The 27,999-nt window shown below is 37.8% G+C and overlaps 8 protein-coding genes across 11 annotated transcripts; 3 read left to right on the top strand and 5 right to left on the bottom strand.

Moving 5' to 3' along the window:
- Positions 1–34: 34 nt before the first annotated feature.
- On the top strand, positions 35–724 carry LOC111782037 (heavy metal-associated isoprenylated plant protein 27). The gene is made up of 2 exons (XM_023662804.2): positions 35–195; positions 284–724. Exons 1-2 carry the CDS (start codon positions 103–105, stop codon positions 668–670), a joined length of 480 nt encoding a protein of 159 aa, XP_023518572.2. The 5' UTR covers positions 35–102; the 3' UTR covers positions 671–724.
- Positions 725–3,564: 2,840 nt separating this feature from the next.
- Positions 3,565–6,954, bottom strand: LOC111781870 (protein ALTERED PHOSPHATE STARVATION RESPONSE 1). 2 transcript variants are annotated; one of them, XM_023662597.2, is made up of 4 exons: positions 5,607–6,954; positions 5,325–5,530; positions 4,837–5,060; positions 3,565–4,618 (listed from the first exon to the last, which is right to left on the bottom strand). In XM_023662597.2, exons 1-4 carry the CDS (start codon positions 6,280–6,282, stop codon positions 3,838–3,840), a joined length of 1,887 nt encoding a protein of 628 aa, XP_023518365.2. In that variant the 5' UTR covers positions 6,283–6,954; the 3' UTR covers positions 3,565–3,837. The 2 variants fall into 2 exon arrangements, with proteins under 2 accessions (XP_023518365.2, XP_023518366.2); XM_023662598.2 differs by having other exon boundaries at positions 5,325–5,527; positions 5,607–6,949.
- Positions 6,955–7,429: 475 nt separating this feature from the next.
- LOC111781872 (L-ascorbate peroxidase 3-like) lies at positions 7,430–9,891 on the top strand. Of its 3 annotated transcripts, none has more exons than XM_087120272.1 (5): positions 7,430–7,496; positions 8,116–8,206; positions 8,433–8,516; positions 8,717–8,772; positions 9,637–9,891. In XM_087120272.1, the coding sequence occupies exons 3-5, from the start codon at positions 8,438–8,440 to the stop codon at positions 9,724–9,726; spliced, it is 225 nt and encodes a 74-aa protein (XP_086976398.1). In that variant the 5' UTR covers positions 7,430–7,496; positions 8,116–8,206; positions 8,433–8,437; the 3' UTR covers positions 9,727–9,891. The 3 variants fall into 3 exon arrangements, with proteins under 3 accessions (XP_086976398.1, XP_086976397.1, XP_086976396.1); XM_087120271.1 differs by having other exon boundaries at positions 8,416–8,516; positions 8,720–8,772; XM_087120270.1 differs by having other exon boundaries at positions 8,416–8,516.
- A 66-nt stretch (positions 9,892–9,957) lies between these two features.
- On the bottom strand, positions 9,958–11,980 carry LOC111781871 (Tetratricopeptide repeat (TPR)-like superfamily protein). Its single transcript, XM_023662599.2, has 4 exons — positions 11,711–11,980; positions 11,384–11,596; positions 11,136–11,291; positions 9,958–11,050 (listed from the first exon to the last, which is right to left on the bottom strand). The coding sequence occupies exons 1-4, from the start codon at positions 11,876–11,878 to the stop codon at positions 10,085–10,087; spliced, it is 1,503 nt and encodes a 500-aa protein (XP_023518367.2). The 5' UTR covers positions 11,879–11,980; the 3' UTR covers positions 9,958–10,084.
- An 824-nt stretch (positions 11,981–12,804) lies between these two features.
- LOC111781091 (uncharacterized) lies at positions 12,805–15,251 on the bottom strand. The gene is made up of 3 exons (XM_023661517.2): positions 15,093–15,251; positions 13,894–14,007; positions 12,805–13,278 (listed from the first exon to the last, which is right to left on the bottom strand). Exons 1-3 carry the CDS (start codon positions 15,108–15,110, stop codon positions 13,147–13,149), a joined length of 264 nt encoding a protein of 87 aa, XP_023517285.1. The 5' UTR covers positions 15,111–15,251; the 3' UTR covers positions 12,805–13,146.
- Positions 15,252–16,254: 1,003 nt separating this feature from the next.
- LOC111782308 (proteasome subunit alpha type-7) lies at positions 16,255–18,867 on the bottom strand. The gene is made up of 3 exons (XM_023663166.2): positions 18,695–18,867; positions 17,555–17,969; positions 16,255–16,590 (listed from the first exon to the last, which is right to left on the bottom strand). Exons 1-3 carry the CDS (start codon positions 18,865–18,867, stop codon positions 16,429–16,431), a joined length of 750 nt encoding a protein of 249 aa, XP_023518934.1. The 3' UTR covers positions 16,255–16,428.
- Positions 18,868–19,740: 873 nt separating this feature from the next.
- Positions 19,741–24,109, bottom strand: LOC111781368 (26S proteasome non-ATPase regulatory subunit 4 homolog). The gene is made up of 10 exons (XM_023661920.2): positions 23,959–24,109; positions 23,678–23,791; positions 23,271–23,376; positions 22,805–22,919; positions 22,235–22,444; positions 21,826–22,138; positions 21,476–21,599; positions 20,697–20,800; positions 20,510–20,578; positions 19,741–20,153 (listed from the first exon to the last, which is right to left on the bottom strand). Exons 1-10 carry the CDS (start codon positions 23,968–23,970, stop codon positions 20,109–20,111), a joined length of 1,212 nt encoding a protein of 403 aa, XP_023517688.1. The 5' UTR covers positions 23,971–24,109; the 3' UTR covers positions 19,741–20,108.
- Positions 24,110–24,236: 127 nt separating this feature from the next.
- LOC111781369 (S-adenosyl-L-methionine-dependent methyltransferases superfamily protein) lies at positions 24,237–26,932 on the top strand. The gene is made up of 7 exons (XM_023661921.2): positions 24,237–24,482; positions 24,565–24,748; positions 24,842–24,921; positions 25,423–25,483; positions 25,684–25,799; positions 25,940–26,072; positions 26,305–26,932. The coding sequence occupies exons 1-7, from the start codon at positions 24,383–24,385 to the stop codon at positions 26,582–26,584; spliced, it is 954 nt and encodes a 317-aa protein (XP_023517689.2). The 5' UTR covers positions 24,237–24,382; the 3' UTR covers positions 26,585–26,932.
- Positions 26,933–27,999: the final 1,067 nt, after the last annotated feature.

Below are 27,999 nucleotides of genomic sequence, written 5' to 3'. Positions count from 1 at the left end.
CTGCGCCACGTAATCAAATTGTTCCTACACAGATATTACTGCGTCGTTTGAACGGAAGCTAAAGCAATCTTAAAATTTACTTTCTTTTGATCACCGGCGGTAATGGGGTTTTTAGATCGTTGCGCCGACGTCTGCAACTTTTCTCACGGCCACAGCCATGACAGTAAAAAGCTGAAGAAAAACCGGCAACTTCAGGTAAATTTTAAATTAACCCATGGAAAAAATTAAATTACCGATTTATTTTAAGCTTTATTTAATTGTTTTTCGGGGTTAATTTTTGAAGACGGTGGAGATTAAAGTGAAGATGGACTGCGAAGGGTGCGAGAGAAAGGTGAAGAAATCGGTGGAGGGAATGAAAGGGGTGACGGAGGTGGAGGTGGAGCCGAAGCGGAGCAAGCTGACGGTGGTGGGTTACGTCGATCCCGATAAGGTTCTGCATCGGGTCCGTCACCGGACGGGGAAGACGGCGGACTTTTGGCCGTATGTCCCGTACGACGTCGTGGAACACCCTTATGCGCCTGGAGCCTACGACAAGAAGGCGCCGCCGGGATATGTACGGAATGTTACGGCTAACCCGGAGGCGGCGCCGCTTGCACGTGCCAGCTCGTTTGAGGTTAAATACACTACAGCCTTTAGTGATGAGAATCCCAATGCTTGTGTTTTAATGTGAAAACAACGACAATGTAATGTAAATGACTTGTGAGATATTGCTGTCCACGTAGATGTTTTTTTTTTTCTTTTAATTTTTTATTTGTAATTTTTAAATTAATTAGTTTTTTAAGGTCGTGATTTTACAAGGGTAATCTAGTAATATTTTGAAATAATTTGGTAAGATTTTATGATATAAAAATCGCATTTAATAATATAATATGTGTTTTTTTTATAAGATTAAAGATAATTTTTAAATTATATACAAAATATTTTGATTTTATGTAATTATTTTTGTTATTTTACGTTAAATTATCTAAATCAACTTTACTTTTTAAAATTTTAAAGACCGAAATTGTCCTTGCTAGTGTATTTATCTGCTTAATTATAATTAACTGAAAATTTATTATGACTTTGTGCATAATCAAAGGATTTATATTTGGTAAAAAATATATAATATTGACTGAACCTTAAAATATAGTTTTTTTTTTTTTTTTTTTTTTTTTTTTTACGGTAAAATCTAATGGGTGATGGTAAACTTTTAAGTAAAACTAATGAAATTAGTTATTGATGTTTTAACCTCTTCGGTAAGTTCATACCAGTAAAATAATTTAACGGTTAGATAAAAGCTGGGAATTTCACTTTTAACGGTGAAGGTTAAAGTTGGGCCTAGGCCCAATAAACTTTACAAAATGGGCTGGCTCGTGAAAGGTTTTTCAGCCCGAGGCGTTGTAATTAGTTTCTTGGCCACGGCGTTATTCGAATTTTCACTACGAAAGCTCCCCGCCATTTCCCTAAGCCCGCGAAATCCGCTCCATGAACTCGTAGAACAATGGCACGACGAACCTTTGATAATCTTTTACTCGAAGACGAGAATTTCTGTTCAGACGCACTTTGTTCCAGTTCGTTGTAGGTCGATTTGTGATTCCGAACTCAGGAATGGTGTTGATACCATCTTCGTTGCGTTGTATGTTTCTCTAAATTTTTCTTCCGTTTCTCGGAGGATGACGAAGAAGGAGAACAATCTGGTTTTACTGTCGTCGGATGAAGAATACTGTGGTGGTCGATCATCAGTTCGAAACGCAGTAATCGAAAGACGAGATCGCAATCACCATTTCATCGGAAGAGCAATCGGCAAGTAAAGACGTCTCGAATCTTAGGTTCTCGGACATGAATTCCTTGTTTCTCGTCCATGCTGTACATTACTCTCTTGTCACCGTATTAGATTCTGGAGTGCGCGCGCGCAAAGTTGAGAATGAATTTAGGTGGTGTGTAGTCGTTGCTGTGAAGAAATACTTGCGTTGGACCTGCAATTTTGTCTTATTTTCTCGAGCTCTGTTCTTACGTGTCGCGAGATGTTGATAATGAGGAAGGATTTGGATTTTTCCAATGCCATATCTTTAATAGCGGGTTGGTTACACCTACAACCGAAATGGAAATGGAAACCGAGCGTTTCGTGGTTTAAAAATGCCAAATCTCGTCTCAATCATCATTTGTCAGGACTATTTGGAGTAAGTTCCTTAGCTTGGACAGGCCATTTAATCCATGTCGCTATTCCTGCATCCAGGGGAGAATATGTTCGATGGAGCCTCTTTTGTTTCATTGCTTGTATATTCTCCTGTTTCATACCAGTTTCTTTAGCTATTAATTTTTTCCCCCCCTACTAAATGCTTCTAAGCAGTTTCTAGGGCTTTTCAATTATTTGGTTCTTTGATACTATGCATTTTGATTATCTTATTTTTTTTTTATGCAATTCAACTTAATTTGTGAAGATTTTGGTTAAGTCTTTTCTACCATCAAAGTATCTGTGGCATGCCATTACTGTGTCGCTGTAGCTTCTCTCAATTTTCTGTTGATTACTCCAGTGTATACCCAAGGGAAAGTTCTGATGTTAATATATTTTCTACGTGGACTCAATTACTTGAAATATCTGAAGTGGAAGATGATCGAACGTCTCAGAGATTTCTTACAACTAGATTTTGAATTGCATATTTAAATTTGAATCTCTGTGATCTTATTTTAGGTCATAGTCACGTTCAGCTTCTCGCTTGATGTGCATCAGGTTCTGGAGGTATTTATAGAAACGAATTATGGATTGATAACCACATTCGTTGGAGGAGCTTTCTGCAAACAAGAAAAAGGTCATGCGTAATTTGTAATGGTTAAGAATGTTCTGAATCGATGCTATGCATATACTGTTAGGCTATTTATTTTGTTTATTTTTAAATGTTTTGCAGTACAAGATGGTAAAACAAAGATCTATCGCTTATTGTGGACTTAGCTTAGTTGATTTTTCAGTAGTGTCCACAGACTACCTGCATTGAAGTGGCTGGGTAGTAGGGCACCGGGCGTCACGAAAATTTTAGGGTATTGAGAGTGTCATACTTCAGATGAAATTGAAGATTGGTAAATTAGATAGGCAAACAGTTATTAAGCAATCCCAAGACGGTAGGATGTCTTGCTCCTTACCACACGTGGTTTTGTAAAATGTAATTAACTTCTCTTCATTATTCAAATATTAATATGAATTTGAGTACAAATTATCGTCTTTGTTACAGAAATCCTTTTTATTCATTTAAGACGGTGAACTCTTGGGAATCAGCTTCCGGCAGATGTTTCTCAGAGGTGTTGTCATTGAAACTTTCGAGTTCTGACTTCTGAGTAGGTACGGTCTCGTATGTTACTAAGATTTGTTGAAAATATTACTCTGATTATTTCAGCTTTGATGCATCTATATAACACACACGCATATATGATTACTTTTTCAAGAAATATTGTCACAAATATATGAACTGCATGAAAAAATTTGAGGGTCCGTACAAGGGGCCCTTGGCTCTTGAAACGATCGGAATTCCAACTGTGCATAATGGACCATAGAGTAATAATATAATGATATGAATAGTTAAGCAAATAAACTTCCGAAATTTGATGAGATATCTATTTACAAGAACAACAAGGCTACGAGTTCTACAAAATTCCTGGCTCTGTATTCCTCCCCAGTTCATAAAAGCTGGCGAAATAGCCCACTTGCATCCTTTTTTTTTTTCATTATCCAAACGATATGTTCTATCAAAATAAATGAAGTTGTACATGACTTTCTTCCTTTATCCAGAAAACTTTCCCCCGGTTGAATCCACATTTATGCACAGAAATTGGTCCGAATAATTTCTCTTGATCCGGATCTTGTCATCACGGTAGTAATCTCTTCACCTCATGCTGGTTAGGATTTTTAGTTTGATTGTAAACTGCCTCATATGCGTGCATGCATACACTTGAAAACCCGACCATTGCTTGGAAAACATGGGGAAAACTCATCTGCAAGTTGTATATTGTCATTGACCTTGTCACACTGATCAAACTTTCATACTTTTGCTTCTCATCTCGAGCTTTTGTTCTCAAGTTCTCCACCTTATTTTTCTTCTCCTGAACTGGGTCTCTCCCTCTCGTGGATGCTGAGCATTCTCGCATTGAATGTGAGACATATTTACTTTCTAGCGATCTTAGCTCGTTAGCTCTCTTATCAAGCTCTTTCAAGGCAGAATCTGCCTTCTTCCTTTGCCTGTTTTCCGCAGCTTGTTGAACAACAATGGCATGGATTACGGTTAAGAAGCTCTTGATCCCTTCGGAAGCCACTTTGTCCGGAATCCTATCAACTGCAAGGTTCCATTCTTCACAAAGTTCGTAAATTCTAGAATGTTGATCTGTTCTTAATAAGGGGTTTCCACTTATCTGGAAAAGGCTAAGCCGGAGCCAGCCTGTAAGAGATTGGACATAATCCCGTTGAGCTTTGACTAAATTGCAAAAAGAACCGTGCCATTGCTGAACTTCAAGCTCAAGCTGGAGAGTGGATTGGCGGTGGATCTCAGATGTTGGCTCAGCAGATGGTAAGATGTTTAGGTATTTGAGCTGCTCAACAATGTGTGTTTGTACCTGATGACACTCGTACATACTCCTCCACATGCACATCAATCTGTAGAAACCAAGGAAAATCCTAGTGTTTAGTATACTTCCAAGTTCAGATCCAATGCTATTTATGCCCATGAAGACATCCAAAAGATGCTTCGTAATTTTTCAGTTAGGCTTCCTGAAACACCAGAGGTTGCAAAACAATACATTGAGAGTACAGTCAAATGACTAGCGATTTCCTATTTCTGTTGAGGCCAAAACAGAAATTTGAAAGAGACTAACCCTTTGACAAACTCAAGGAGTTGTGGGTAGAGTTCAATTTCTCTTAGCTTGATGATTTCAGTCGATGTGGTTTCGATGGCCTGAGAAGCAACCATCATCTGGGACTCCAACTTCTCGACCTCTTTCTTAGTCTTCTCAGTCTTCAGGTAATCAGCCCTCCTCAGTTCTAGCTTTCTCAATAGGTCCACCTTCTTCTCATGCTCTATCCTTATGGCCTCGGCAATCTAAAAAAGCCACTCAAACAATAATTTCACCAAACTTTAGTACAAAGGATTCCACAATTCGGTTCTTCACTGCCTTCAATTGCATTGAGAAATGCTAAAGGTTTCATCTTTGTTTTGTTACGTTGGACCCCATTAGGTAAAAGGAAGAAAAAGTGGGAAGAATCATTTCAAATTAGATTTTATTATTTAAAGCACCAAAATGTCATATTATTCCTCCAATCTGACTGGAGATTTGATTGAAATACGCGAAAGTGATAGCATTACCTTGACCTCCTGGTAGAGTTTTTTTTCCCAAGCATACAGCTTCTCCACTGTTGAGCAGTGGCTACCGCTATTCCCTGTATATCCATTTCCCATATTTGTTGCTATTAGTTGTCCGTTTAGTTTTCCAAATGCATCTGGTTTTGTCTTTGAACCCCACACCCTCAACGAAGGGCTCAAGCTCCACCTATTACTGTAAACCTGTCCTGCTAGCGACATGATATGAAACTCATTAGGTTACTGTATGATTTGGTTGCTTTTCTAGTTCTTTGATATTAGACTTACCTCCTTTATTCTGAGAAGAGAAAGTGGGAACTTCCAAAAGCACAGAGAGCCCAGCACCAGCTTCGGCAGCTTTGAGAAAGTACTCATCAAGCTCCTTGATAATCTCCACCAGATCTTTAGTGTTCCTTGACACTACCACAGCAAGCTCAGTGCTCGAAGCGTCCTTTGAAAAACCACTCACCACCGACGGCGGCGGCGCTGAACTCGCCGCCCCTGTTACAGTGATCCTAGCCTCCGATGCAATGGTGGTAGCCTCCCATTCTTCCTCAGTGCGAGACGTCGACGGCACAAAAGGGTCCCAGAAATCCCAAGTGGATGACGGCGGTGGTGGCGGAGGAGGAGGCAGAGCCGTGGAGGCCGTGGTGGACGTCCAGGTGTCGGAACTGGGACTCATGGGGATAGGTGGAGGTGGAGGTGGAGGCGGCGGTGGTGGCGTTCGTGGGGTTGGAGATGGAATCTCCGGCGGAAGGTGGTGGTGCAGAGGGGGGTGAATGTAGGTCTCTTCATTGGAAAACTGCCGGAGAGCCGCGCCGGTGCCGCGAAGGGAACGAATGTACAAGCTGTGAGAAGCAGAAAAGGCTTGCCTCGCCTTCACCAACTGCTTCATGTACCTCTCTCTTGCTTTGCACCTCGACACAGTTTCTCCTCTCTCTAATCTCGAGTAACAGCTACCCATTTCAGTCCCTTTATTAAGCTTCTTCCCCTTTGATCTCCTTCGGCCAAAATCTCAAACAGATGGAAAGAAGAAGGCTTCTCAAGAACAGAACAAATCTCCGGCGGCTTTCTGCTTCCGATCTTCCGCCGTTCTTCACATTCCAATGACGGTAGCTAAAATGGCAGATATTCCATTGGTTGTGGTCATGGTGGTGGTGGTGCTTCAGGCCACTACTGTCAAACTCGTGCCTAAAAAAGCTACTCCCTTTCTTCCTTGTTACTCGCTGGCAAAGCCGGTGCCTTTTTCTGAGCCTTGTAGACTCGGACTTGACCCACTTCAACCTGTGAGCTTTGGCCACTTCACAGAGAAATAAAGAAACAATAGGGAAAAATGGAAAATGGTACAGAAAAAAAAAATGGAAAAAGGAAAAAGAAAAGTTTGGGAGTTGGAAGTATATACTTAGTCAGGCTTAAAGATGCAGCCCAGAGAGACAAATAGGGTGTTGGGCAGCGAGCCAGTAATTTTTATAACCGTTTCGAAAAGACAAAATCGTCCTACCTGTTCCTATCAAATTACTGTAACGGAACACTCTAAATATGGCTATTTAGTATAATCTTACCTCCACGTGTCATTCCACTTTAATCTTTTACCCTTTTACCAAGGGTCATTGACTGTGTATAGCGCATGCGTGCCTAGACAGGTCGATTTGGGCCACAATAAAAAAAACTATGACTATTGCGGAGTTCAATTGCCTTGATTGATCTAACTTGGGATAGTTTTTCCATTTTGATTTGCATGTTTTGCAGAGGTTGCATAGTTCGAAATGGAAATATTTTGGACTTTTTAGAAAATATTGTACATTACAACTTTATCATGTTAAGACTAATTATTTGAATTATCATATAGCTTACATTTTGAAAAATATTGTTAGCTGAGTTAGTAGATTGATGATAATATTGTATGTAAATGCAAATTTCATGGACTGTAAATTTTGATATCATCTAGAATTGATAAAGTTGTATGAGTTTCTTAATTTTAATAAGAAATAAGTAACAATTTTTTTTTTTTTTTTTTGATATTTTGAAAACAGCTAACATCGAGTAAAATGTTATTTATTTTTGTAATTTCATCTCTTGTTCTTATCTGTTTCTTTTTCTTGGGAATGAACAGGGAGAGAGAGAGAGCTACAAAGAAACTCTTCTGACTGAGAAGCCATGCAGACGCAGTTGACTCTTGTAAGTTGCTGTACATGTTAATATTTCCATAAACCTGCATCCACATTCCACATACTTAATTTGGGCAGAAATATAATATTTTAAATGTTTTTTAAAATTAAATATAATATTTTAACTCATTTTATTTTTATTGTATTCAATTATCTACTTGATTCTCTCCCTGAAAAGGAAAGAAGAACCATATATGTTAATTTGTCATGAAATTAATTGAAGTTTATTGTATAAAGAAAGTTAAATATTTTTTTAATAACATGTTGAGTTGTTTACTAAACCATTAGAATTTTACTTCATAGTTAGATTTGTTTTTTTCTTTTTTTAATTCGAGAACTGCATGATAAAATTTATAAAATACTTTGTTATTTAAGTTTTATAATATTTTTTTAATTAAAATACTATTTCGGTCTCTATAGGATTAATTATTATATTTTCAAACGTGTAAGGGGCAATGTCAATAAAATTTAAAACAAATCATATGGTTAATTTGAAAATGTTTTAAAAATTTATAGAGACTAATAAAGTTTTTTTTTTTTTTTAGAAATAATTTTAAATTTATTGAAAATATTAGGACTAAATTTAAAGAAAGTATGGACTAAAATAGATCAAATGTCAATTTTATCAGCCACATACCTCAAGGAGATGGAGAAGGACCCTCGAGACCTTGGCGCTCTAATTTCCTAGGAGAAGTGCGCTCCATTTATGCTTCGTTTAGCGTAAGTTCTCGTTCTTGCTATGGTGTATTTGTGGTTGTTGAGAAACTTGCAAGGGAAAGCGAAATAAATTGAATACGGAATTTTCTTGGGAAATTATTAGGCAATTTTGTTTTTCAATGACTGTACTAATAATGATCGGATGTGGTAATTGTTGAGTTATTTTCTCCATGGCCTTACAATCGTTATTAAAACTCATTTGTTGAATATAGAGGGATTTGTTGGGCAGGCGGCATGATGCTGGTACTTATGATGCTAAAACGAAAACAAAGAACTGCAAACAAGGAACTGAAAATTGCAGTTGATTGCTGTGGTGAGCTTTTTCCGTTTCTCTTTCTTGTGAGTCTATGAGTTGAGCTAATAATGTCTTTCTTCCAATGTCGGTTTAAATTTGATGGCGATGTTCAATCTCTGTCCCAACTGTTATGATGATCTGGGGATCTGTTTTTGTTTTCCGTGGGATAAGTTTTTTCATGTTATATTACTCATTGTTACTTATGTTGTATCACTCAGAAGAACCTGTGAAGGCTGGACATCCAAAAATCACATATGCAGCAGACCTGTACCAGGTGAATTTCCTTTCACATGGAAGGTGTCCTTTTTGAACTATTTCTCTCCTCCAGTTTCACTTGTCATCCATTTATATGATTTTTTTTTCACCCAAATTCATGCTGTTGCGCTGTGTTGAAACCTATATGTTTAAGAAATGGGAGGCACTCTCTTGTGATTCTCTGAATCGATGAGGCTGACAACGATACGTAATGGGCAAAAGTAGACAATATCTGTTAGCGGTAGATTTGGACTGTTTATGAATGGTATCAGAGCTAGACACCGAATGTTGTGTCAGTGAAGATGCTGGGCATTGTGAGATCCTCCATTGGTTGGAGAGCGGAATGAAGCACCCTTTATAAGAGTGTGGAAACCTCTCCCTAACAGACAACGTTTTAAAACCGTGAGGCTGACGATGATACGTAACACGTAACGGGTCAAAGTAGTTAATATCTGTATTAGTGGTAGGCTTGGACTGTTACAAATGATATCAGAGTCAGACACTGGTGTGCCAATGAGGATGTTGGGCCCCCAAGGGGTAGATTGTGAGATCCCCACAATGGTTGGAGCGGAGAACGAAACATTCCTTATAATTGTGTAAAAATCTCTCCAAATAGATGTATTTTGAAGTCTTGAGAGAAAAGTCTAAAGAGGATAAATATCTGTTAGTTGGTCGGATCAATCCGTTGAGAATGGTTGGGAGTAGTCTCACATCGATTGATTATAAGAGGAACATCATCTCTATTGATATTTGTATTGGTATTGGTATGAAATGTTTGGAGGTGGTGTGGTTTCTCTATCATCCAATTAATTGTCAAATATCAAATATAAAATTCTATCATCCAAAATTTTAAGCTTTCTCTCCTCTAATTGTAAATTTTCAGGTTTCTGGGGTTGTTGTTGCAGTGGAGGTGGCTGGCGGGCATCCATTGATTTTGTCCCCCGGAAAGAACATCTCCTCCCTTGCTTTGTAGATAAGAGAATTGGTTATGTAAGATCTAGGAATTGCTTCCTCACTTATATTATCTACGGAGAGTTTCATCCTTTTTATTAAGATAGAACAAATTTAAAAGCACACAGTAAAAGTTCAGAAAACTGCAAGAAATTATTATTATCATCATCATATGGCAGCCCCCATATTAGAGACCATATTATATATATGTGGGAATAAAATAGAGAAACAAATAAGCTTATGCAGACTACTATTTGCTAAAAGAAAGCCCCAAAGGAGAACAAGTTCATCTCCTCTGACCCCATACACACTATCTCTATTAATAAAATCAGAAATTCAACTAGAAACGTAACAACTTATTGTTAATAATTAGAACACACTCACGCTCTCGGACTCAAGGAAAGTGTAATGTCTTGAAAAACCTTAAGCCTCTTCTCAATTTTCCTCTGAATTATGCCGCCGCCGCCGACATCCCTGGCATTGGTTGCTGCTTTCTTCTCTGGTTCATTGGTTGTGCCCAGAACTGCAGCAAGAATAGCCTCTTCAAAGTCACTGTCATCAGGCAACATTGCTGTCAGTTTGTCTGTCTCCTCAGAAGTAGGAGGACTTGATGACCTTGTCTTAGTTTCAGCTACAAATGGCCTTTTTATTTCCACTATGTCACTCACTCTCATTGAACTGGCTGCATTCCCAGACCTTGTTCTCTTCAAACCTTCAGGAAATTGGTTGTTTCCTATAGGAGGAACTTTGGTAATGGATGGTTCACTAACAAATTTTGATGAGAAGAATGGTTGGGCTGCAATATTCAATGAATTCCCTAAAGGGATCTGAACTTGTTTGATAAATTTCTGCTGTGATTGTTGGTGAGGAGGAGGAGGAGGAATCATCTGGGCGTTTGCTAACAAGTTCATATCAATATTCTCATCACCAAAATCATCTTGAATAACAACCCTACTAGGATTTGTGACTGGCAAGGCTGTTGTTGCTTGATCCTTGCAAGGCTGAGGCTGCCAAATCGACGAAGAACCGAGAAACGCGTCGAAAAGCCGCCTCTGTTCGAGCCTGTCGCCGCCCCTATTCATCATCTCAGACGAAAGATCTTGGAGCATCTGTTGTGCTCTTTCATAAGCTTTGAGATGGGAATCCGTTCCTCTTGGCCCATCTGCCACTGCTGGCTTTACTCTTCGTAGATTCTCTTTAGCCTCTGATATTCTTCCTTGTTTCATCAAGCAGATTCCCAGGTTGCACATTTTGTTATTATCCGGTGCAATTGAGAGTGCTTTCCTGTAAGCATCTTCTGCTTCAACGTAGTTGTTGTGCTGCATCAATGCCCATCCCAAATTACCCTGAAAAAACCCAGAAAAAAATATATCAGATTAATCACTGATTAATCCATGTTTAAGTTCTTGAAGAACTTGTTCAAGATCTTACCAGTAATCTAGTTGCTTCTTGCTCAACTGAGACTTGGAACTTCTTTCCTTGAGATCTTGCTGTTTTTGTTCTCTTCCCATTGAACGCTAATCCTTGTTGAATCAACAATAGTTTATGCTTCAATAGAGCTATCTGATCATCCAACCTTCCACATCTCTGTGGATTTAGATTTGAAATTGTCCAGAAAAAGTATCAGTTTCCGTCACAATTAAGAACAAAGGCAGCAAAGAAAGGAAAATTAAAGAGACCTTGTATAGATCCAGAAGAATATTATCCAGAGACTCCTGAGCTTGATCGGAACACCGACTTCGCAACGATTTAATCGCTTCGATTGCTTCTTCGGCTCGATTCTGCTGTTTCATAACAATCGCCATATCTTTCAGGGCACTATCAACTCTGTCCCCTGCATTAATGGCGGCCCAAAAGAGAGGAATCGCCTTATCCGGATCCTTATCCACCAACTGAGCGAACAGAGTAAGAAGAAATCATCAGTATACCAACAAATTCAATAAAAAACCTACAAATAGAAATGAAATTGCCAGAGAAACTCATATTCAAAGCCCTAGAAATCTTGCCTGAACATTCTTTGCCCTAACGTAGGGGGTATCCCCGACAGGAACCTTGTGAGTGACATGGAATGACTCGGATCGGAGCCGGGAGATGCCGAGAGGCTTCGCCGGAGAAGAGGGGGCGGATTTGGAAGGCCTGAAGCCCGGAGGAGCGTTCCACATGTCCTGCAGCATTGTGGAATTCTGCGAATGAAGTTGGAAGAAGAAGAAGAGTGAAAGGGCCGCAGGGAAATGGGGTTTGGGTTTCAGAGTGAGAGAGGAAGCCGAAATGGAGGGGGGCTAATATCAGGAAATTTTTGAATTTGTGACCGTTGGGAGGGTTACTGTTTCTGCAACTAGCCGTTGCATGTTCCACGTTCGAAAAGTTATATTATATTATTGATGCAAAAACTTTCTCTGTCATCTAATATATTTCTGGTATCCAAAAAATGAAAAGAAAACAAAATATCATTATTTTGATTTGATTTTAAAAAAATGTGTCTAAGATTTTGCAACTACTACTAGTTTTAACAACAATTATACTTTTTTTTCCTAATAAATAAATAAATTATAAAAAACTCCACCTATTGTAATAAAAATGAAGTGCAGCCTATTCGTCACGTTCAATTAACATCGGTATAGGGTACGGCGAGGCAGTCTCCTGCGCGCTCGGGACAAGATTGGTAAGCATACATACCTAGCTCAGCCATTAGAGTTAGAGTCCATTCACGGTTAACTTACCACCAACGAAGAATTTTTCGTCCCTAGGATAAGTAGATTCATTAGTGACCTTAGCTTGGTTCAACAAGTCAAGTGTAGATCCGATAGTGACAAAGGCAAGGGTTCCGAGAATAACCCCAAAAAGTTTTATTTTAACCAAAAATATTTTTTTAAAAAATACTGACAAGACACTAATATATAGAAAACGAGACATACTTGATATGATTTACAATATCATTATATTATTTTTCATGAACATTTAATTAGAAATTTTAGGTTTAATTTAGTAATACATAATTCAAGTAATTGATTTTAAAATAAGATTTTCAATCATCAAATTTAATTTCTAATAAAATTTTAAAAAATCATAATTACTACCATTAGAAAACTTATAAACGATCTATAGCAGTCAATAAAATTCTACAATTAAAATGATCAATAATGTGTTCCAAGTTAAAAAATACATATGTTTACTTGTGTTTCGAAGCTTGGAACAAATTGGATAAAGCCCATTAGAGAGGAGATATTGGGCCGGGCCCAATTAATATCCAACGGTCCATGTACTCACATTAAACATACAGAGCTTCAAAGAAATGCATGTAAAATAGTGAAGGTTTCCATCTCTTCGCAAACAGCAAATAGACAACTGCAATTAACGAGAACGCTGTGATTTAAAGAATAGAGGAGGCTGCACAAGGCAGGCAACTCTCATATGCAGTGAAGGCATTCAACTCGGAGTCGAATTACAGCGCTCGAAAGCTGTCTACTTTATCAAGTCTAGCTGTACCTGAGCTTGACGATTCGCCCATGGCATCGGGAGAAGCTGCTCGTTGGGACGATTCTCTCTTCAATGAAGTTGGTATTCCAGAGATCTCCTGAACAAGAAACAACAACCGTCTTCTTTTATGGTTTGATATCTTAACAGGTGCAGAAGGGAAGATTTCCATGAATCTAAAATAAGTGGAGTTGGGTATTTATTTTTCTGGTAACAGCTAAGTCCACTGTTAGCAAATATTGTCCGTTTTGGCTCGTTACATATCGTCGTAAGCCTCACGGTTTTAAAACGCATCTACTAAGGAGAGGTTTCCACACCCTTATAAGGAATGCTTCGTTCCTCTCTCCAACCACGGTAGGATCTCAGAATCCACCCTCCTTGGGGTCCAACGTCCTTGCTAGCACACCGGCCAGTGTCTGGCTCCGATACCACTGTAACAGCCCAAGCCAACTTCTGGCAAATATTGCCCGTTTTTTGCCCGTTTCGTAAGTCCAAGATTCTTATGCGAAAACAATGTTCAAGTGCAAAGGAATTAAAGATAACAAAGTGAGTGATCAAGTGTGCAACTCATGATAAGAATGGGCGTTGTTCTCAATTCATTATAAATGTAAATGGGAGAACTAAAGTTACTCCATCATATTCTATTAAATAAACACAACCAAAAGTAAAGGATTTCTACAATTATCAATGAGAAGTCTAAGGAAGGAAAATTTACCTTCATCAAATGAAATCTCAAATCGCATGGTCTTACTTGATTACCAATACAAGCCATCACAAATTTTGAATATTGAAACATTACATCAGCAGCAGCTTGTTTTTTCTCATCAGTCTGCAAATTTGTCATGTTTATAATCAGAACGACAGCACAAAAGACAGAAACATAGATGGCAAGGAAGCCTTACTCAATTACAAATGGCTTATGAACACTTCAGTTAGAACAGGAAGCCATCTCTAAGACATAACAACAGAACTGACCTAATGCCCTTTAAAGTAAATCCTAGGCTTCTTCGTATGGGCATCAAATATGGATGATAATAGGCCCAAAACTAGTGACACACAGATTTCTAACTTTTTGATGCTCAAAATCTAAGCACATGATATTACCAAATATCCTACAATGGTTAAATAATACTCAGCTCTCTGTGCATCAACAGAATTTCAGAAATTCTGGGGACCAAAAAAGGATTGAATAATAATAGGCAATTGTAGAAACTGGAAAGCATTATTACAACAAATTCAGACAGAACCAAAATAGCAAAATCAGGAACTCCACGAACAACGCATCCATATAGAATAAAAGCTAGTTAATGTAAGTTCTGTAACTTAGAAACTAGGGATCGGAAAGAATTTTTTAGAAATGTACTAAACTCAAAAGGAAAATAACATCCTAAATCTTAAACCCGTTCAATCACCACTATATTAACTGGATTTCGTTTCTCATGACCGCCACTTCAAAGATGCGAAATCTTTTACAGAAAGACAGTAATTCACGATTTCTTTTACAAGAACATGACTATTTCACTCTCACTATTGAAAAAGGAAATAAAGAATATCGAATGTTGCTAGTCACCACTCAGCAAAGTTGAAAAAGGCTAAATCTATCTAACCAACAAGCTCAAGCTTTAAAGATTGAATCAAATCCACAAAATTCTGCATAACAGAAATTCTAGCAGGCGATAAGTGTTGCAGAACAAAGTTAGTAGATCTAACCATGAAATAACCTTAAGACGACTGCAACTGCAAAATCAACAGGAGAGGGGGAAAAGGGAGGGATGACTTGAGAACCTTGATTTTTAGCACAAGATCGCATAATTAATAGCCATAAGTGCGATAAAAGGGACTCGATTCATATGAACATGATGAAGAGTTCAAGATGAAAAAGGTCGAGGGTTATGAAGGAGGAAATTTCCATACCTCATAGTCATCTTTCATGGCTGTGCTCCGTTCGCTGATAACGGAAGAGGGACGATCGCTTCCAATGATGCAGGCGGAGAAACTATATTTGATAACGCGTTTCGAAACTGGGCTTCCGATTCTCAACTTCGGGGCTGTATATTTTGGGTTATTTTATTTCATTTAATTAGCAGGATTAAAAAAAATATTTCTTCGGAAACTTTTAATTCTAAAATAACCTAGAATTCAAAATTATTTTAAGTTCATCAATTTTATTTTTCAATGAGACAAATAAAATTAACAACTCCCTAAGTTGATATTACTATCTCTATTTATTTGAGTATATATTTATATTTATTTAAATAAATACACATTTTTAGTATTATACATCACACTTATCGCTTTGCATCATCAGAATCTAAAAAATCACCCATCGAATCTACCATACTTGAAACAAGTTACTAATGACTTAATCAATTGAGCTATACTCTAATAAGTATTACAAATCGAAAAGAAAAAAAAATTATTGTATCCACTAAAAAAGACTTTTTTTTTTTTTAATTTTTTTTTATTTATAAATAAAAGATAATAAAAGAATTAAAAGTTTACTATTGGATGAAACCCAAGTGAAAGAAGAATCCTGCAGTTTAGCTTGTTCAATCAGGTGAAGGAGTGAAAGAGTTTATCGAGTTCAAGCAAGAATGAAGAGGAACGAAGCAACGAGACCATAAAAGATAGGAAAAGATAATGAGTTTACAGTTCAATCCGGGTAGGGAAGATAGAAAATAAGTTAATATTTGAAGGATCAAAATTGAAATCTCGAAATTTAGGAATCAAGATAAAAATTAATAAATAAATGAGGCCAAAACCATATCAAAACCATGTGATTGTCACTTACCCATCCAAAAAAACAAATTTGGACACTGGAATTTCCTTCCCAAAGTCTCAAACTTCCAAAATGTCACTGTTCTGAATGAAGAGTTGACAGAACTGGTCCATCACTGAGCAATTTTATCAACCCACCAGCAAGAACATTGCAGCCAAGTTAATCTCTAGTTCCTATTCAAACTCATACAAATCTCTTTAGGCTCACCTCCAACAAGCGTATGCTTATGAAAGCATGCATCACAACAATGTTTGGAGTACTATCTAGACCTTCTAAACGACAATAGTAATCAGACCATTTTGGAATCCCATTGAAATAGGGCATTTTTCAGAGGCTACATCTATGGCCACCTCATGTCAATGATACACACAATGCTAACGTTTGAACTTTCAAAATAAGATTTAACGATTCATGCACTACACCAGAAAAGTAAAAGATTAAGAAATGCCTGAAGAAATGGAGGAAAAGGGATCATGTTTCCTTGGGAGGAGCTTTCTTTGCAGCCTCGGCAGCTGCTTTTTCTGCTTCAATCTCTGCAACGAGAGCATCAATTTCAGCTTCTTCCAGTTGTCGCAGTCCTTGCTCTTTTGTCATCACAGCAACCTCTATGTTCTTTCCCCCACTCTCAACAACCTGCATTTAAGAGAGAAAATAATTCATTGTTTTTCCAACGATTTGGCAAGTGATATTGTTATGCATAACATTTTAGATCCATAAGAAAAATGGCATGCCCATCTACACTACTACTCGTTCCTTACAATAGCCAGTGAACCAGAAATGGACTAAAGAAGCAAAACAGAGCTAATATGAAATCTAAACATACCAAACATAGATATCCCCATCAGCCCCAAGAGCTATTTAGACACGAAGGTCATAAGAACTACGATATATTTATACGTATCTTTGGATGTCAATTCAATTTCCACATCAAAATTGGTTACGTGATTTTTAATTCTTGCCAGCTGTGTTACTGGATTGCATTGTGATATATTATATTACATACTACAGGATGATTAAATCGTCAATATCGATCATGAAAGTTTTATGCCTGCTTATCACTTACTAGCAAGGAACTAATGGGGGAAAGTAGAGACAGTAGTGTAAAATAAGCTCCCCCCCCCCCCCCCCCCCCCCCCCCCCCCTCCCCCAATTTATTTCTCAACTTACCATTCCTGTAATAGTACCAACCAAAATATATGTATTTAGCCATAGAAACCACCATAGGTTATATCATGCATCCACGAGCTACTTGAGATGGTAGTCTATTCAGGTCCAAATAATATGATGAAAGCAACAGTGGGAAAATTCGTGAATTTAGCTGTGGCATCCTAACTAAACTTACAAAGATATCTCCAAATCTAATCGAAATGAGCAGCTCAAGATGATTATGGTGCACTGAAGTAGTTGAGTGAACCTAGCATGTCACTCGTAGATTACACTATTCAATGGGAGACAGGAAAATTACAGCAAGATTCTCAAAATTATAAGATGTTATACTTGGGTTCCTCATAACATAATAATAATAATAATAATAAGCTTTCTGAAGTGACTTTATCAACGTATATGCAAAACCTAATGAAAAGTATTATGTGCTCACCTCAAGTAATGCACGGATAGCAAGCTTCACAGTTTCCTGACCAGAAGTCTCCTTATAATTTTTCTCTAAGAATTCTCTTATTGAATTGGAGTTTCTACCAGTTGCGTTTGCTTTCCAAGCTGAAAACGTCCCAGAAGGATCTGTCTGGTACAGTGAGGGTGCGCCAGTATATGGATCAAAACCTATAATCAAGGTTGAGAGGCCAAATGGTCGCACTCCACCACTTTGAGTATACTTCTGCTGAAGACCTGCAATGTAACGAGTAATATATTCCACAGTTACTGGATCCTCAACAGTCAGCCGATGGCTTTGACACTCAATGCGAGCTCTATTTATCAAGACACGTGCATCTGCCTTGAGCCCAGCACAAGCAAGTGCAATATGATTATCAAGATTCACAATCTTCCTCACAGATCTGAAAACAAAAGGCAAATATCAGTAATGGTTATTTCACTGAATAGAAGATGTATAAAATATACTCCAACGTATATAAATTATGGTAAGGACATAGAACTTTCTTCTGCCAAGACAATCATTCATGATACCGCCATTAATGGCATACAACACGGTCATCTTAGTATAACAAAGTAAGCATTCCAACGAATTGAACAAACCAGAACTGTTAATGCCAGTTGAAGATTGGTTGCGTTGCGTTGTATCATTAAATTTCAAAATGTCCTCCGGTTAGACATCAATAGGATAAGTCAAGGTATTTTTTTAACATATTACCGCCAGAAGAGAGCACAGAAGTTATGTTACTTCCATAAAGCAAAATCACATTAAATTAGCAAATTAATGGATCACTTGTTGGAAAAATACAATAACGTCTGAAATCCTTTAGCGCCAAACTGCAATTACACGCATTCGTCACTCAGAAGATTCAGTAATTTTGGCAGGGAATACCAAATCCAGTATCTCTAGTGCACAATACTCGATCAAGCTAAATTTTGCAAAGCATATCAAGGAAATTAATCAGAAACCACCGAACCTATCAGAAAATTCAAACACTGGCTATAAAGAAGCACAAGTGATCTCAATAAATCTCGGACCTTCACCATTCCATTTCCTCAATTAAAATAGATCCATCCACAAGCAGGAACCGACAATACAATGGAAATATCAGAGATAAAGCGGAAGTACCTTGAGTCCTGGAGCTTAGGCGCAGCCTTCTTCTCAACACCGAGGACGACAGTATCAGTGCCACGAACACCGACAGCGGCGTTGCCCTTCCGCACGGCTTCGAGAGCGTATTCCACTTGAAACAAATGACCATCGGGGGAGAAGACAGTGATAGCCCTATCGTATCGCGCCATTGTTCTCTCGCTTCAGCTCTTTCGCACCCTGCTTTTTGCAGCGGCAATCTTAGAAAGAAACCCGACTTGAGCGACAAGGTAACACTCTCTCTTTCTGAGTTCTTTTCTTTTCCCTCTTTTCTTTTTTCTTTTTCATTAACCATTATTTAATTATTATTGTTATTATTATTTAATCGAACAACTGCAATGTTTGGTTAAAATTGTAATTAATCCTTTATTTGATTTTTTTTTTCTTCTTTCTTCTTTCTTTATTATTATTATTTTTTTATAAATATAAAGTAGAATTTAAAGAAAATTACAAATTTGATCTCATTTCTATTAATTCTTTTAATTATAAAGTTTTAAATATAGCTCTAAATTCAAATATTTACATGATTTTTTTTAATACGACGTTTTAAATTAGTACTTAAATTTATAATTTTGTATATGATTTTGAATTGAACCGATTCAAATATTTGGAGACATAAATGTTAAGTATCAAACTTAAGATACGAATTTAATATACGAAAAATAATAATTAAAAAAATATCGAAAAGGCCTTTAAATTAATAGACACATTCTTAAAACAACTTATTCTTATATTATAATTGAAAAAAATCACAAACATAGACCTTAAAATCTTCAATTTTTCTTAAATATCTCTCTCACATTCCTCCTTTCTCTACCTATTGGGGACTGCATTGAAATCACTGCACAAATCTAAGGAAATCTCCAGCAAGTTATGCAACAAATCCAATATTTGGGTTGAAAAGTTCATACAAGTTCTACCAAAATTGAACACAAAAGGACATTTTCTCCATATTTAGGTGTAGGTGAACCTGGAAATCTCCTGTTATATGATTATGTGATATCGAGATATAGAGCAACAAGAAGGAAAATAAGAGTTTTTGTATTAAAAGGCCATGAGGGTTTAGCTTTTACAATCGAGAGGTACTTCAAAGACTGGACAAGCATATCATTTTCATTCAATAAACAAAATGTGTTCGTGAAAAGAAAATGTTTCAAAGCTACTGCTCCTCTCCTCTCACATGTGAAGGAATTCTACGGCCTTTGACAATGAAGAAGATAAAGATATCAAGATCCACAATGGATGGAGGCACACAGCAGATACAACATATTTTACCATAAGAATATAATGATTTTGAAACGGGTGACAATGGCGAGGATCTGATAATAGGCATCTTCCTTGACGTCTGTGGATTCTGGGTTTAAAACACTGCGGAAACTGAGCTCAAAATGCCTCACTTCTCATCTTCTTTCGATGCTTTGTCGTCGTTTTTCTTATCCTGCAGCAAAAATGTAGCATGTGTATAAATAATCCACGTTCGAGTTCGTTGTCTTCATTTTTGGCTAATATGATTGGTTGATAGATGAAACGGTGAAGGAAAAAAGAAAGTCTGGTACTATAATAAATTCTGATTGTCAACGAACTAAAGATGTTTGAAAGATACTTACCGATACCCTCGGGTAAAAACAGTTATATTTATCTTTGCAATTTTTCTTTTTTAGTTCAACAATACAAGGGAGGCAGGGATTTGATCCTCGTACTCGTTGATCGAGGATATATTTCTTAATCAGTTAAGCTCAACTACGTACTATTGTTGCAATATCATCAGTTAGATTTACAGTTTACACGACTTACCTCTGATTGGCTTTGCATGGAAGCAAGCAAATCTTTTACAGAAGGATCATTTGGATCTACGCCTGGAAGCTGCAAAAGAATTCTTGCTGTTATTTAACTGGAAGTAGAGCCAGCCCCAGAGAGAGTATGCTTAAATTTCTCAATATAGAGAAGGAAAATGAGGGAGAAAAAGACGAAGTAAACGTACCGAAGCTAAAATAGAAGACACAAAAGACTGATCAGCCAATAGTTTGCTCATATCTGTCTCGCTTGTCGAATCACTGGAAGCTTCCTGCACAGACAACTGAAGAGCTGCAAGCCAACTATCAGATGGATGGTTTTGTAGGAACATGCTAAGAAGCATGATACGGATACAACACAACAATGACATGTTTGTTAGTATATACATTTTTTCATTTACTAATATGAATTTTTCATTATTGAAAAATCTAGGTCACAGACACAAGTATGACAAGTATGTGTTAAAATATAATGCATATCAATTTTATACCAAAAAGAAACTCAAAATCAATAAGTTTATTTATAAATTTATAGGCTCAAAAGATCAATAAGTTCGATATATTTTGCTTACAAAATTTTATTAGTTTTCTCCTAAATTACTATCGTCAGTATGTTTAACAAATGTTTAAAACGTGTTTAACAAATGTTGAACCCATATTCACTTTATACAAGTAGTGTCAAACACATGTCTATTGTGCTAACAAGTGTCTGGCACGAACAAGTTAGCCAAATTAAAGTGGCTATGCTTCTTAATAGTCAACTAATCAATGGATAATTTCTCTTATTTGTTATTTATTACCAACTCAGACCCAGAACATTATAAATTTCATGAAGCCAATAGGGAGACCAAGTAATGCTTTATGGAGTTTTCTCTACAAACTCTAATGATAAAAGGATGCTTGATGGAGAGAAAGTCGTGAAAAACTAAATAAATGATGGGAAAACATGAAACAGCAAAAGGCTTACCAAGTGCCAAATCAGGATCGTCTGCTGCTGCTTCTGACATGTCGATGTCTCGTGTGTCACTGGTTGCAGAAGGAGTATCCATTGACATAGCAAGGGCTTGTTCTAGCAGGGCATTCTCATCATCCTATTAATCAAAATCAACTCAAATAATAAGAACTGTTTTTCCCTTTCTGCCAATAACTTGTCGCAAAAGGCAGCATAGATATTCAAATTGGAGAAAAAAGGGGATCAAATCGTTCAGAGGCTAAAGGTTAAAATCAAATTACTCTGAAAAGCTAAAGTTTAAAAGCGCAGTCTAGCAAACAAAAACTGCTGTCAAAACAATTTTCTAAAAGCCAAGCTACACTGACCATTAAATCAGCAGTCTTGTTTTCAGCATCAGATGTCGCAAGTCCAGGACGCTCAGTCATAGTTGCATCCTGTGAGCCGGATGGCTGCTCAGCTCCTTTCTCTTGCTTTGCATTCTCCTCTGCAGATTTCTTAGCAGCTGCCTCTTGTCTGGCCCTCTCCTCTTCCATTGAAACTCTAAGAGCAAGGGCAAGTTCAGGATCTAAGTTGGGATCAACTCCAAAATCAAAACCAGATACGCCACCAGCAGCAGCAGCAGCAGCTGCTGCAGCAAAACCACTTCCACCCTCCCCGTCTCCAGTGAAGATAGGTGTACTGAAATCAAACAAAGCAAACTCAAGATGAGAATATAACGTGCTATCACACAAGCAATACAAAAGATCTTGAAATAGAAAGGAGGCAAAGGCCAACCTGATGAGTACGTCAGAGAGCACATTTGGACCAGCAGGAGCATGAACAATGTGACTGGTGTCATTACTGTTCACAGCTGCCAGAAGACTTTCCAGTTTCTCAGGTTTCCCATCATCTTCTTCCCCAAAATCAACAATATCAAGGGCCACATTGTTCTTCTTCAACTTCCTTCCTATCATCTCCAGTAACTTTTTTTCATGTTTGACAGGACTGCATCAGACATTGTGTAATGATAAATTAGTATATATTGAAATCTTTGCTTTGAGAAGCTAAAAGTGGATTCTCAAAGTTCATCTTGGCAGGATTTTTAATTACTCCAAAGCTAAGAAGGGAAATATTCCACGTAATTAAAGTCTTCCTTTGAATATTACCCTTATGGGAGGCATAAAGACAAAAGAAAAAAATTATTAGATTTTTTCATATTCACATTGGCTAATTAAGATTAACAATTTGAGTTTGAGAAGCATTTATTGCCAAAGGTACAGCGCACTAAGCATCAAACATGACCGTTGTGGGTAAGTTGACAACAGTCTTGGTGGTAGGGAGGGTAAAAAAATTTTAAAGACATACCTTCCAACAAACACTATAATCCTTTGTTGCTGCTTTTTGTTCTGACGATGCTTAAGAGCCAACTGAGCCACCTGGATGCTAGCTGCCAAGTTAATCTCACCGCCAATCTCCAAACCTAGATTAACGTTCGGGAAGTAGTCAACAACTTAGAATATGAATATATGGACTAAAACTGATAATCAAATAAAGCAATACAAACTACCAATTTTCGATCCAACAATTTATAATGTTTTTTAGTTCGGCAGTAACCAGTACTCCAGGAGAAACTGATGTGACTTCCTCTCTATAATAATACAACTACAAGAAATTGAATCCTAAACCATCATTCAAAAGAAGCTTCAATTTGTGATTGACTACAGACAATTGAAGAGAATAAAAAAGGGCCAACACTTAAAGACAGCAGATTGGTCTCTGGTGGTAAGTCTGCAATGCTACATCTACAATAAATAGGGTAAATGCAACTAACCATGCATGCATGCCAGTATCTTGCCAAGGTCAGTGGTGGGAGTGACCAGTACACGAACACCTTTTCCCGCCATTGTCAGAACACCAACAGTATTCTCTGGATTAGACTGTCAGAACCCAAAATGTTCATTCACAACTCAGAATAACAATCCAGGCAAACACAGATAGGAACTAGTCGTCGTTAGAAGCAAATTCCAAATACAACATTCAAAACCTCCTACTCATTCCTTCTAACGAAACTTTTAACAACAAAGCAATTGTCAGGATTTGTTTTCTCATAAAATGAAGAAATAAAGCAGAATCCCAATTAAGCAATATAACTGATAATGAAGTGTATTATACATTTTTACAGACTTCCACATCTAAACCAGCTAGAGGAAATCAGAATACGGGTTCAAGATTAGTTACCTGCGTCTTGGCTCCACAAATAAGATTGATGGCATCTGCTTGAGCTTGAAATCTCGAAGGAGCGTAATCGCCATTCCGCATCCATTCGGAGTTGTCAATACATATCATCGTCGCCTGACTCAATCGAGAGAAAGATAGTCAAAATTTAGTAAACCCTAGCTTGCGAAAACAATAGCAGGAAAACCACGAAATCCTCGAACTCAGCGAATTCAATCAATCTCGAACTATGAGAAAATTGAACATTTGAGAAAGTAAAACAGAAACTACAAGATGAAATTTACCTCGAGCACCATGGTTGCAGAACCAGAAGAGGTAGAACTATGGAAGACAAAGCTGGCGCGCTACACGAACACTTCGATCTTTGCCGCAAACCTTGCTTGTTGCCTAAACCAAAGAGGATGTAATCTAGTGCTTCGCAGTGTCGTCTATTAGTTATCTCTGGCCAAAGACAAGGCGACACGTAATACATCTCTACCAAAATGAGTTATAACAAAATAAAAATGGTTTATAATTTTCTTCTCAGAAATGGAATCCTTGATTTGCCACGGTTCATATTGGACCGTGTCTGAGCCGGACCAGAATTTGAGTCGGCCCCGAGTGAAGTGAATCTTAACACGTCGCTTCGTTCTCAACCGTCGGATCTTAAGTCCATTGGAGACGCCCGAAGTTTATCAGTTCAGTCGCAGTGCGGTGGCGGTCGATGAGATGCGAAGGATGGATTGCAACAAGCCGATCACCAAGGCTTCATCTCTGAGATGGAAAATTCTCCGTCAAGCGCTTATTCCTCGATCTTCCGCCTGCAATGGTATCGTGAAGTTTCTCCACTCACTGTTTAATCACTGTTTACAGACAATTACTTGCAATTCTGCTTTTCGATGTTTCGACAGATGATCAGTCTGAAATGGATGCGAAGCGTATTTCTAGGAGGACTACGAATGGCTTCAATTTGATTCCCTCGTTTATCACGGATGATATTGGAGACGAAGGCACGGACGGTTTTTCTGTCTCGCGTCGCGATCGTCGCGTGTGCTACACATTGCCTATCGATGGAGCTCCCAAACTTTTCCTCAAGTCAGTTCCCTAAGTCATAATTCATAGTTGTCCTTTTGTTTAGCTCCAAGCACACTGTACATAATTGTTTCTGGACGTGGAATGTTTATACAGGCAAAGAATGGACGATGTTGCTGACCTTGATGACTTCAAGATCTGTAATAAATATGACATTGACAACACCGGGCTTGTTTGTTAGTTCTCTCTCAGCTATGAAAATGTTTTGTTTTAGTTTGTTCTACTTCATTAAATGCTACTGTAGAGGAATACATGTCAATTTCTCGGTTGTCGGCCTTTAGAGAAATATGATTCGTCGGAGGACAACAAAATGACGTTGGTGATTCTGTAAATTGATGAACTGAGTTAAACCGGAATGTTCAAAATTTATCTCAAGTTCAAATTGTACTTCGTTCTCTAATCTTGACACCTCTTTTGCTCATAGTTTGAGATGTTATGTTTTGATTTCTAAACATTTATAAATCTATCTTAATCGTTGTTGTCGTCGTCTTTAACCGAAATGATACGTCCACTTTGATATCGACACCCTTAGTGATTTCCTTCTCACGTGCACATTGATGAGTTTCAGTGTCTTATCTCTGATTATACTGTTGAAATGGCACTTGTTCTTCTTGTTTATTTAATGTATTCTAAGTTTAGTTATACACCTATTTTGATGAGTAAATTTTCCTTCACAGGTCATTGGCCATCAGAAGATGTTCTTGCTTACTTCTGTTTGTTGCATTCGGACCTATTTAGGTTAGTTCAACAATGTTGATCAGCCCCTTCTAGCAAACTTTTACGGTTTTGAAGCTTAAGATGTGGTCTATGTTCTCTGCCCGTTTGATTCCAGACACAGGCCTCTGGGTTGTAAGGGTTAATCTTTTAAATCACTGTTTCAAGTACAGCCATATTTTAAAATGATCTTCTGGGGTACCCTTTTGAATCCAATTTTACAGATGTAAGAGAGTTATTGAGCTTGGATCTGGCTATGGCTTGGCTGGATTAGTTGTTGCTGCAAGTACAGAAGCATCAGAAGTTGTTATCACAGATGGAAATCCTCAAGTAGTTGAATGTATCCTCAATAATTCTATCATATTCTAGTGGTTTATGGTCAGCTGTGATAAATCTATTATCTTGTCTGTGATCATAAGTTACATAGTAAAGCGTTAGCACCTTTCCTTTAGATTTGATGATTCCTTCTTTAGCACCTAGATATTCAGCACAATATAGCAATTAACTCTAAAGCATTTGGTGGCACCAGAGTAGATTCTTTGACATTGCATTGGAATCAGGAAGAGGTTTCAAATATTTTCGGCAGTTTTGATCTCATTATTGCCAGTGACTGGTAAGTTTTAAGTCCTTTCAATCTCAATCCAATACCGTATCACAAGTACACAATGCGAGATGCATGTTTATCTTCTTTACTATGTATTTTCTTATAATTTATTTCTATATATGGATAAAAGATTTCTACCTCTTAAACCTATTAAGCAAAAGAAATGTTATTCTCATCCTTTTGCCTTCTTTCAGTGCCATGATTATTTACGTTAATTTTTTTGTTTATACTTTTGAAACAGCACTTTTTTTAAAGATTACCATAGAGGACTTGCTAGAATGGTCATGTCCTTGTTGAAAAAAGTAGAGTCATCAGAAGCTATATTTATTAGCCCCAGAAGAGGTGACTCACTCGTGAAGTTTCTAGAGGAAATCAAAGCCAATGGTTTGCATTTCAGTGTGATAGAGGAGTATGATGCCGAAGTTTGGAAACGACACGAGAAATTCTCTAATGGTGATGACTCCTGGCCTGGATATGAAAAGGATCATTGCTATCCATTATTGGTCAGAATTACTCTCTGAGTTCTTATTGCCCATTACATTTCCGCCTCCGCGAATCATTTAGTCACCAAGAAGTAATCTTTTCATCTACCCAATTTGATTTATAGAATTGCTAGCTGAAAATATAAGTCATATTTGGTAGTTTCCATGCATTAGAGTAAACAAAGGTCTTCTGTTCTGTCAAAAGGAAGATGGCGATGAAGAACAATGGCAACAGGAGGCCCTCCTGTTTCTGTAAGAGAATCAAACTTATTATATCTTTTTAGTTGAGATTATTGCATGTCTGTTATCAAGTGTGATAAGGCTCTGATATGTAATTGTGATTAACTTCGGACCGTTTTAATATGCATGCTATGTGGTTCCCAAGTAGCCCTTCTTTCAATTCTTAGCATCCCTTTATGCACATGTTCGTTAAATTTTATTATAGAAAATCAGTATAGCTTCAATCTTTGAACTTTATGGTAAACTTGGGTAAGTCCTTAGGGTATTACTTTATCAGGTGTTAGGTGCTTATAAGCAGCTTGGGATGGCCTGTAGGTGTCTCTTGTCCGCCATTCTCAGCACATGGCCACATAGTCTTTGCTTTCAGCAGGTACCCATGGAGTTGTTCCAAAAACCATGGCTCTTTATAATTCTTTTGGGTTCTGGTCACACCTAGTAGTCGGATCTTGGCGCCTACCAATCTATATGATGGTTTCTTTAGCCGGTGCCGTAGTTCCTTTCTGGATCAAAGATCCAATACTCAACGTGCTACGGGGCCACTGCTGTTAATTACGGTAGCTGGCTTTTCATACAGCTTTGTTGCTTATGTTAAACCTAAAATAGATCATAACTGTATATACTAAAATAGTCTAAGATTTACTAGTTTATGATTTGAAGGGTTTGTTACCAAATCTATGATTTTATGGTTTGTTACCAAATCATAGATTTGGAATGTAATCTTCATTATACGCATCTATAAATACATGAGGTCGTGACCCATATAGGTCATCGTGCCATTCAATCTAACATGGTATCAGAGCCAAGGTTTATTTTTTAAACTCCTCGCCATGTCTTCTTCCTCCTCTCCATCCACCATCTCCAACACCGTCTCAACTACCATGGCGACTTTTGGCCTTAAACAATATCCAATCCCTCTACACCATGTTGTCACAATTCGTCTAACCAAAAACAACTTCATCATATGGCGTGCCCAGCTCCTCCCCTACCTACGGAGTACGAAGCTTATGGGCTACCTCGATGGCACCAATGTTGCACCTGCCAAGCTGATCCCTTCCTCAACTGCTGCTGGTGCTGAGCTGGTCTCTAATCCGGCCTATAATCAGTGGTATGATCAGGATCAACAAGTCCTTAGCGGCCTTCTCTCCTCCATGTCTGAGGAGATTCTTCATGATGTGGTTGCCGCTACTACGTCCAAGGAGGCGTGGGATACCCTG

The sequence above is a fragment of the Cucurbita pepo genome, chromosome 19 (genome assembly GCF_057944985.1).
Source record: "Cucurbita pepo subsp. pepo isolate OVF chromosome 19, ASM5794498v1, whole genome shotgun sequence".
Classification (NCBI taxonomy): Eukaryota; Viridiplantae; Streptophyta; class Magnoliopsida; order Cucurbitales; family Cucurbitaceae; genus Cucurbita; species Cucurbita pepo.
This window is presented reverse-complemented; position numbering and strand designations above follow the sequence as displayed.